We start from the raw sequence: 10,910 nt of genomic DNA, 5'->3' as shown, positions 1-10,910 counted from the left end.
CAAACTGAAAGGAATTATAGTTAAAACGACGAATAAGAATTCCTACGTCGAAGGATTTCAGCTGATATTTGATACATTTTTTTTATTTGCATTGAGTTGTATATAGTCTGCAGTCGCGTGTATGTATTTCGTTGTCCTTGGTGATAATAAGGCTACGCCCATGGTGGGTCTATTGCAATTATCAGTTAATTAACTTTGCACACTATAAAAGACAATGTTTCGCATTGAAGATGCCGCTGCGCTTTGGATAAAAACAGTCAACTGTAAGAACATGTTATTACAAATTTTAGTACTCAGTTCATACACAAGAAGAATAACAAATCAAATAATACACATGATCATGAACTTAAAGGTAGCAACAGGAAGTTTTGTCACATTTAGATATCCACACGTTCGTATTCCGTGTTGTTTGTTTGAAGTTCATTGTACGTTTCTTCTTGTACTCCAGCCGTCGTATTGTGTCGATCGCTCAATTGTTGATAGTGCCTTTCTTGCTCTGAAATAAACATAATACATGAAGCAATGTTGATGATTTTAAGAGAACTCTAATTTGATGTGAACACAATCAGTATAATTGTACATTTTATAAGGTTTTAAGAAAGTGTTCATGATTGGATTCAAACCCAAAACTTCTTTAGTGCGATTCTGTTTTTACAGATTTAATTTTAATTTTTAAATCTAGAGTTACGAATACAAAGAAAGTTATAAGCCTTGGTTAAATGTAATGAGGGCTAGCCGGCGGTATATTAAGATAACACGAGTAAATTGAGTTTTCGGTGGTCATTTGGTCATTCAGCTTCGGACAATCAAACTGATCAGACGTATATTTTTTTTTATAAATATTGTACATGCTTGTATGATATTTTCCAATGTTTCTTAAACATGATCCAGTTGACATGTAGTTTGTTATTTGAAGACGCAATTAACACAATTTTACGATTTATTAACGATTGAAGAATATAGGTCATGCTGTTGCATGTAATTGACTACTATGCAATGGTATTTATTATGTATGTATAATTGGATATCATAAAAACAGTTTGATTCTCAAACGCTTATTCGAACACAGTAAATGTATTTCAAACAAGTTTTTTTTGTAGTTTTGTAGGTCAAGGTTATAATATCATCAAGATCAGTGAATGAAGTGAAAAAAACCACATCAACTCTTAAAATAAGTTCAATGTTATACCTTCACATCATCATGAATACACTCTTGCTGTTCGCGTTAATTGAGTAAGGTTAACATAAACAAAAAAATTTGCAACACTTATAAACATGCTTTAAAATGTTCATATTATAAAAATATAAAACACAATATCTCACTTATACCTTCTATTATAAACGGATTAGGGTCACGAATTTGAAGCTGGCTTCCACTTTCAGATTGTTTCTTTTTTCGTTTTCTCCTTTCATGCAAAGAAAATGGAAGTATGTAATTTAGTTGCATTCCTTTGAAATAATCATGTATTTTTACTGATCTTGTTTTCTTCAATAATCCGGACACAACCTTGGCTAAAATACAGATTAATTAATATCATAAAAATGCTCATGAAATAATATTTTACATAAAGTTCAATGCTATCTTGTTTAAATGAAGCATATATACAAAAGGTATCAAATATCAAACATCTATACTGTTTCCTTAACAGTATATTGAACAGACCTTTGTATGCACAGAACAATTCCAATAATCACAAATATAATTGTGCTTGCACCACCTACAGCTCCTCCGATTAGACCACCAGCAGATGAATTGCCTGTATTCGCCGTTGTGGCTGAAATTATGATGTGTTATTTAAATAAACAAGCAGGTAGCTCTGTTTGAACATCAACATTTTAAAATTCATCTAAATAACTTAAATATTGCAGGTATTCAAAATGACAATGTTTGACAAACTGTTTTGAATAAAACCAATATCATTCACTTACCATTGATACAAGTGACCCCTGTGTATCCTTCAATGCACCCATGTAAACATCTACCATAATTGTCACATCTTGTTTTGTTTGGTACGGATGCGCATGTCGAGGGGCATTCTAAATCGCATTTTTCGGCGTAAAAGTTGAGATTACAGCCTTGAAGGCACCGACCTGTTTTAGCATCACACTCTTTGTTAAAACATGTATCACTGCATTGTCTTGCACATACACTTTCTGTGTTTGGTGAGAACCCGCTTTTACAAATAACACAGAACTGCTCAACCTGACTACATTTTATACAATTCACATCGTGATGTATACATAAATCTGAACAGTCTGCACCGGTATATCCGTCCTCACAACCATTTAAGCAATGGTCTTCTGACACGCACTGTCCATTTCTGCAATTTGTGCTACACTCACAGCATGTACCATTATATGTATAAAACGAGTGATTGAGGCATGATCGGCAGTTCAAGTAGTCAACACAGTATTTTTTGTTACATTTGCAGTATTTGCTTTCGATTTCGAAACCATTAGTACACCCATTGCATGGTTCACTGTTTAATTCACATTGACAGTTTGGTAGACATTTACAAGAAGGTCCGCTATATCCACCGAAACATGATAAACAGTGTTTATGATTAGTCTGAGAACATGCTTTACAAATGCTATCACATTTGTCATTGCAAGCGGCGGCTGTAAATCCATCCATACAACCATCTGTACAGAGGCCACAGCATTTATCACAACGTGATCCTAAACAATTAGCCGAGCATTGGTGTGTGCAGTCTAAACCAAAAAAACCTTCTTTACACGCTAAACATTTTTCAATTGAAGAGCAATTATAGCAACGATCCGGACAAAATGAGTTGCAATAAATTCCAAAATAGCCGTCGTTACAAATATCACATATTGCACCTTTGTAGTTGTATTCACAAATGCATGTGCCATCGTCTTTGTTACAGATGTTTCCTGTACAACCTAGCCCGCATGGTTTATCACAGGAATCACCATAATGTCCTACAACACAGGTTTCGCACCTTGCACCGGTGAAATTGGGTAAACAGTCGCAAGTCCCGTCTCTATTGCACGTTCCATTGATGCAACCATTTGTACATTGAGTGGTGCAGTTGTGGCCGTAATATCCAAGTTTGCAGTTTTCACAGTTGCTTCCGGTAAATTGCGAATGGCATGAACAGTGACCTTCATTGTTGCAAATGTTCTTACAGCCTACGGAACACGATTTTGAACAAAAAGAAGAGAAGTCCAAATAACCATTCTTACAGGAAATACAATTGGTTGAATTTGTGCATTCACAATTATCGTTGATACAATCATCATTGCAAAGTTCTCCGTATTTTCCTAGTTCACACATGTCACATTTATTTCCTTTAAAATGTTCCACACAGTCGCATGAGCCAGTATCATTGCATTTTCCCTCAATGCATCCTTTTGAACAAGCCGAATTGCAATGTTGGCTTACATCGTAAAATCCATCAAGGCAATAATCACAATCGGTTTGAGCACACGCGCAGTTTCTGTATTCACAGGCATGTGAACACTCGTCAGATGGTGCGTAAAATCCTGGCTTACATATTAGACACAAACTGTTCATTTGGTTACAAGACTGACAGTTTTCTGAGCAGGGCCACATGCAGCGGGCCTGATGATATCCATCTTTGCAGCCATCCTTACACGCCTGGTTATGGCCCAAGTAATCCCCGCAAATGTCATTCAGGCAGCACTGGCATCGACCAGGACACCAGTCACATTTAGCTGGAAATCAGAAATCAACAGAATATTTGATTTTTTTAAACAATGTCCAGTGAGAGAGTGAGTGAGTGGGAGAGCGAGCGCGTGAGTGAGAGAGTGAGTGAGTGAGTGAGTGAGTGAGTGAGTGAGTGAGTGAGTGAGTGAGTGAGTGAGTGAGTGAGTGAGTGAGTGAGTGAGTGAGTGAGTGAGTGAGTGAGTGAGTGAGTGAGTGAGTGAGTGAGTGAGTGCGTGAGTGCGTGAGTGAGTGAGTGAGTGAGTGAGTGAGTGAGTGAGTGAGTGAGTGAGTGAGTGAGTGAGTGAGTGAAACACAACTAGGAGTTTTATATTATAGCATAGACAATGCACTTCGAATGTGGCTCGAACCACTGAATATATGTTGAAAATATCAATTTAGCTAACCTGTCAACTTGTTGATTTTATCGCAGAAGTACAATCCTCCAGCCACAGATCGCTATTGAATTTATCGAGATAAACGCATTACCTAGGTTATTACGATTTTGACAACGTCGAAAGTTACAAGCGATATATAAACAGGCAATTAACTTAAAGTGACACTCTTATTCAAAATTGATACAAACACATGTGTAAAAAACATCAATTTTGAGTGATAAACCTTTAAGTCCTTACTAAATAATGCATTTGTGGAAAATGTTCATTACTGATAACAAGATTGTAACCGTGTATTTAATAGCTGAAAACACAAAAATATTAAATGATTGGTGAATGCTAAAAGATTTACTGTGATCTACTGTAGTCTCATAAGGTAGAAATACCGTGTTTTGTGCATATTTCTTTCAAATTTAACTCGATATCCTTCATAAGAACCATTGTTTTCGACATTAATTCATCCATTTTCGAATATTAAAACAATCGTTATAATTGTTGTAAATTTTATTGTGGAGTAAGAGTGCATCTTTAAGGACGCTATCATTTAAGTAAGTGGCACAATCTGTCTCGATATTGAACTATTTATTGCAGCAACGAGCATTTAATTCCAAAAAAGCTTTATGTATTGGAAAGACATGTTTATAGCTAAACTCTCACAGATTTTAGTCTTGGAACGAGCCAATTTTTGCGAAAATCCATGGACATCAGTTATGTAAGACTGCTGACAAAAAAAGGCTCGCTGATTTTTATATTTATGTTCAAAAATTGATGTTTTATGCATTTTTATTAAAACGTTAGTAACGGTTTAAGCCTTAAAACATTAATTTTCGAACGGAAATAGAAAAATAAATTACGATCTGATTTTTTGTCAGCAATCTTATATCATTGGTTTACAGATATTTACGAAAAAGTTGCTCTTCCCATGACAAAAACTAAAAAAAAATGTATAATGGTATATCTGTGAGAGTGCAGCTTTAAAGCAAGAAACTGATTACTTAAAATGGGTGTTTTTGTTTTAATTATTTCAATTGTATATAATTGGTACATATTCAAAATCATTTATGCATTTTGACATATGAGCGTTTTTCAAATCGCAAATGTAAATGAATTTTATAACAAAAGGAGGTAATAAGATCATGCAAATAGTTTTGTAAAAAGACACTAAGAATACCTAATAGCTATTTTTATTTTTATTTTCATTACTTACAGCGTCTTACCTTTCTTTTTATATTCAAAAATTCAATCGAAAACCCCTTCTGTGGTGTATTGTTCGATGTATAAATATCAAGACAACTTTATCCCCCAAAAAGCCCCCTCCCACTGCACCAACTACTGTGCCATATTAACGAAAAACACTGACTTGTGCATTTGGGTTGTTCTCATTTCAAAAATTTTTGACTTATTTCTATTAGCAGACACAAGTGTTATTAACTAGTTCTATGGCGATAATTATACACCTAAACAACATTTAATAGTACTGAAAAAAATACATTTTTCTCACAAGTTACAAATCAAACATAAAGTGCATTTATTGGTTACGCCATACCAAATTCCTTTTTTTGGTTAGCTTTATTTCAACATCTGAAAAACTTTGAAAACAATAATAGGAAACGTTACAAATGTCAAAAACATTAACTGTTTTTGATGTAAAAGAAAGAAATACAGATACTTTTCATGTCGATCTCAATATCAATTATATCCAAGCAGAACATAAAAATTATTTACTTCGATTTTTGACCAACCGTTTCAAATCCATTTCGTTCTTGGACTCTTAACGGAATCCCGTTATGGCAATTCCAGTTATGAAAAAAATGGTTAAAATCCCTGCATTGCAAAGTGAACAGAAAATATTATTCTCTTACTATAGAAAATCGTGATTGAGCCAAACCTAAATACGCATGGTTTGCGGTATACGAAGTTAAATAGTATTTGGATTTCATAAGTCAATAAATTGACAAGACCCAAACTTCCTCCCTTAAGTTCACGTGGTCTGCGTCGTGGATATATATATGATATATATAACCTCGCTACGCTCGGGAATATATGTCCACTCGTTGTCTATCCTATACATCTGTGTGGTACAGTAGACTCATGTAAAATGAACGAAAATGACATGAATAAAATCACGAGAAAAGTGGTTTATGCAAGTGTCACCTACTCGGAAACGTGAATTAGCTATTTAAAAGACACTAAATGCAAACAAGGACTTCAATATGTACGTGATTGGTTTAAACACCTGCCTAATATTAATATTTAAAACCACCAAATATAGTCATTTATAATTGGGCATTTGATATAAAATGTTCTTAATATGATATTGAATGCAGAAAACATTATAATCGACAACCAGATACTAAGAAACACTTGAGTCGAGTTTCCTATAAACCTTTCTATGTGTGCTTACTATTTGCTTATATCAACCATATACTTTTATATTGAAACGCATACATATCTTTATATGTTATCTTTTATTTAATAATTGTTGGGTTTAGCACATTGGAAAATCAGTAAGACAGGGTTTTACTTAGGATTTAAACTTATTGTTGAGAACTCGTGTTCACACTTGTCCTAATACTTATCAAAAAAGTGTTTATAAGGGTTCAATGGCAATACATGAAGCACTCACAACCAACACCTATGGAATGCAAAAAATAAACTTAAACATTAAATACATATACTTTTATTTAAATAATCTGTCCATTCGTAACTATCGTGAACGGTCATTGAAAACTTTTAGGATTCAACTGGTGATTGAACTAGTTTATTAATTCTCATAAATTACCAAAAACTTAATTCCAGTTACAGCAATTATGATAAAAACAGTTTTCAATGATTTATTCACATGAGAGCCAAATGCAAATTCAATATACTTGAATCAGTAAACCCTTTCTAGGGTCACTGCTATTGGGTTTCTGCAATCATAGGTATCAGGTAGACGTGTCAAATGCACACTGATAGACATAATAAACTGTTCTTACCCTCCCGTATTTGACACAGGACGAGGACCGTGATAGAGCTCTGAAATAAAAATAAACATGCATACATGTTATTTGCTTAACACTGTTCCACAACACTTTCCTAAATACACAAGTGGGTGGTAAACGTAAAACGTTTCTAACTTGTGATATATTGGTTATAAATAAACTTTTGCAATAGTTAAACATATATGCTTTCCTGCATTTTTTAGTGTGTAAATATCTTCATGCAAATTTCGTATCATACCCCCCCCCCGCCGATAGTACAGGTTTACTGAGTGATCAAGATTTTTGTATAATCGTTTTTTTTTGTATAAAGTCTTACATGCTCGTACTAAAAGGGTTGGATCTTGAAATAATTTGACATGAACAGGAACGAACAGTATTTGGTAAATACCTTAATGTATGGAGGTTTAATACAACAACAACAGCAACAACAGCAACAATTTTTATTGCATTCAGGCAATCATGTCTATAGCAAACAAACAATTTACGAGTAAACAGGTAAAATTTAGCGAGAAGCATAATAATAAAATGTGAACAAAAAGATGAATGATTGTTAATAAGTAATAGTAAACTTTTGGTAAATCTAGAATGCTTATAAGAAAACACTTTGTCATTAACAATGTGCTAGAACAATAATTTAAACAAGTAATTCACCAAAGTCCGAATGTTCAGATATATGTTTAAAATTGGATCTTACTTGCAGCCATGCTAACAGAATTGCGATTTTTGAAATTATAATCCGCCTTTTCTGCCATTCCTTTTTGTGATTTCTTTATTTAAATTGCTGTGGTGCATGATAATTACTTAAATAACAGGTTTCTGTTTTTATTAATTATAAACTTTATGCAAGTAAGTACTTCGCAAATTAAACTGCGCTGTTTTATTTTACTAAATAAATAGACAATGAAACAAGTTGAATACCATGTTTGAAATTTACTTCAATGCATGGTACAAAACACACCAAATAACCATACCATTTACAATGAATTGAACTATGTGGTTAATCTTATGTTGTTTAGGTATTGGAGAGTTAACAGGTACAATCTCAATTCCCCAAAATATGAATATAACTTTCAATATCCATTGGATATCAATACATTAAAACAGGTTGTGAGAGAACATCCATCTCTATTTGCTAAACAACTGTTAAAATGACTAAGTAATAGCATGCTCTTAATAAAACTAGTTTTGTACAACATTTTAGAGTTTCTGTAATACCGATGTGTTTTGTGAGTTTTATTTGGGACACAATCTAAAAATATGTAAAATGAACAAATATATTTGATCAACTTTCAAAAAAGGCTTGATTTCTACAATTTACATGTCGTTATTATAGAACGTTTATTTATTGACACAAATAGGGTTCTATTACGAGTAGACATGCAGAAAACTAACGCGAAATATGCTAAAGTGATAAAATGCGCTATAATTATGTTTTATCTCATTAGCATGACGTTGAACGTGCAAACAGGTACGTTAAAATGATGGTTACTGATTTAAGATTGAAATGTTAATACCAAAACAACTTGCTTACGTATAAGTTGTGTAACGTACGAGGCAGAAGATGCAACAGATCCATTCAGAGAAAAACATGCTCGACCCTGAAGGAGTCGGCTGGTCTTATATACACAAGCCCTGAACCTCCACACGGAGAACTGATCATGCCAATTTGCATATTACCAAGTACATCAACGTGCTATGAACGCACTTCCGCCTACAGCGGAACGGTACACTATGAACGCACTTCCGCCTACAGCGGAACGTTACACTATAAACGCACTTCCGCCTACAGCGGAACGTTACACTATAAACGCACTTCCATCTACAGCAGAACGTTACACTATGAACGCACGTCCACCTACAGCATCGTTACACTATGAACGCACTTCCGCCTACAGCGGAACGTCAGACTTCCGCCTACAGCGGAACGTTACACTATGAACGCACTTCCATCTACAGCTGAACGTTACAATATGAACGCACTTCCGCCTACAGAGGAACGTTACACTATGAACGCACTTACGCCTACAGCGGAACGTTACACTATGAACGCACTTCCGCCTACAGTGGAACGTTACACTATTAACGCACTTCCGCTTACAGCTGAACGTTACACTATGAACGCACTTCCGCCTACAGCTGAACGTTACACTATGAACGCACTTCCATCTACAGCTGAACGTTACACTATGAACGCACTTCCGCCTACAGCTGAACGTTACACTATGAACGCACTTCCGCCTACAGCGGAACGTTACACTATGAACGCACTTCCGCCTACAGCGGAACGTTACACTATGAACGCACTTTCGCCTACAGCGGAACGTTACACTATGAACGCACTTCTGCCTACAGCGGAACGTTACACTATGAACGCACTTCCGCCTACAGCTGAACGTTACACTATGAACGCACTTCCGCCTACAGCGGAATGTTACACTATGAACGCACTTTCGCCAACAGCGGAACGTTACAGATGTATATGCATAACACTTCTGATTGATATACAATTAAAAAAAAATAATATCAAATCAATCCTAATCATCAACTATAACATATTTTAAACAGCAACAAAGTAAAAAACAATTGTGTTTAGTACTGACAATTTATATTGGCAATACTGTTTTTATATTAAGTCATCTGTAAATACTGAATATAATATCTGTCTTCATGGGTAATGGCCTTCTGGATGTTATGTTAATAAAACGTTGAATCTTTGAAAACTTTATTTTAATCCTGAAGATAGTATTTAATGCATCTTATTCAGCGAACTATTGTTACATACCAAATATAATTCCATTTTTGTAAATAATCCATTAAGTTAACTATTAACAGCAGTGTGTTTCGAAACGAGGAAAATGGACTTTGGTAAAGAATACCCTGAAGTTGTGGACTGTCCTCAGGAAGTTTATGATGTTAGTATTTATATACAGGTGCTTACAATTGAAGTTTAAATCGGTAATATATATACATGTTTCAATGTTCGTTGTATAGTTAAGGTATATTTTGCATTGTCATAGAACATTTGTTCAACTGTACTTGTCAATTATTTGTGTGGTGCATCTAGTGTAGGGTTTATAAGGTAAGAGTTTGACCTCAGGACATTTAATTATGAGGTTGAGAGTAGAAGTTAACTCGCTACCATATTTACTTTTTTCTATATTAAGTAGACTTCAATGATCGCAAGTGTAGACTAAACGTGTTTAAATATTTATGGGACATATTTCTATGCTACAAATATGATACAAATATCCAATTAATATCATTTATAGTTTTGCTAATGCACGTCTCAAAATCATACCTTCTTTATTGTAGATAGTATTTTTGAAAATGTAAATACATACTGTAAAACTATACTACACGTTTTTTTCGTACAAGCATATTATTTTAGTGAATGCATTTATTGATAAAATTAAGTATTATTTATATCTTAAACATTTCCTTTATTTTGTAGTCGTTTATATTAAAATCAACCGAAACATCAATTTCATGTCTTACAATGAAATATGTTCAATTGCACATTTCTAGGATTTGATGAGAGTCGAAACTTACGATGGAGTAATAAGTATACCTGTGCGCTATACCCCCATCAAAACAAAATTACAAATAGTATTTGTTCAGGCGTCATCTGGCACAAAAAGGTGTTGTCACACAATCATTTTAATGCGACTCAATACTTCAATAACAGGACTTTGAGATTTCGGGATCGCTTTTTTCTTTAGAAGGAATTTTTTTTTTTTATAAACAGTTATCGAAATTCGCGTGTTTTGTCAACAGCATAGTCATCGCATTAATTGAGGAAACGAAATAAACGTATAGATACTGTCAAAACTCAATTTGGATCAT

The 10,910-nt window shown here is 34.3% G+C and overlaps 1 protein-coding gene across 1 annotated transcript; it reads right to left on the bottom strand.

Annotated features, from left to right (window-relative positions):
• Window positions 1-278: 278 nt before the first annotated feature.
• LOC128204268 (cell death abnormality protein 1-like) lies at window positions 279-9,933 on the bottom strand. The gene is made up of 6 exons (XM_052905675.1): window positions 9,850-9,933; window positions 7,062-7,101; window positions 1,930-3,699; window positions 1,664-1,775; window positions 1,330-1,406; window positions 279-496 (listed from the first exon to the last, which is right to left on the bottom strand). Exons 1-6 carry the CDS (start codon window positions 9,862-9,864, stop codon window positions 378-380), a joined length of 2,133 nt encoding a protein of 710 aa, XP_052761635.1. The 5' UTR covers window positions 9,865-9,933; the 3' UTR covers window positions 279-377.
• Window positions 9,934-10,910: the final 977 nt, after the last annotated feature.

Source organism: Mya arenaria, chromosome 10 (assembly GCF_026914265.1).
Source record: "Mya arenaria isolate MELC-2E11 chromosome 10, ASM2691426v1".
In the NCBI taxonomy this organism is placed as follows: Eukaryota; Metazoa; Mollusca; class Bivalvia; order Myida; family Myidae; genus Mya; species Mya arenaria.
This window is presented reverse-complemented; position numbering and strand designations above follow the sequence as displayed.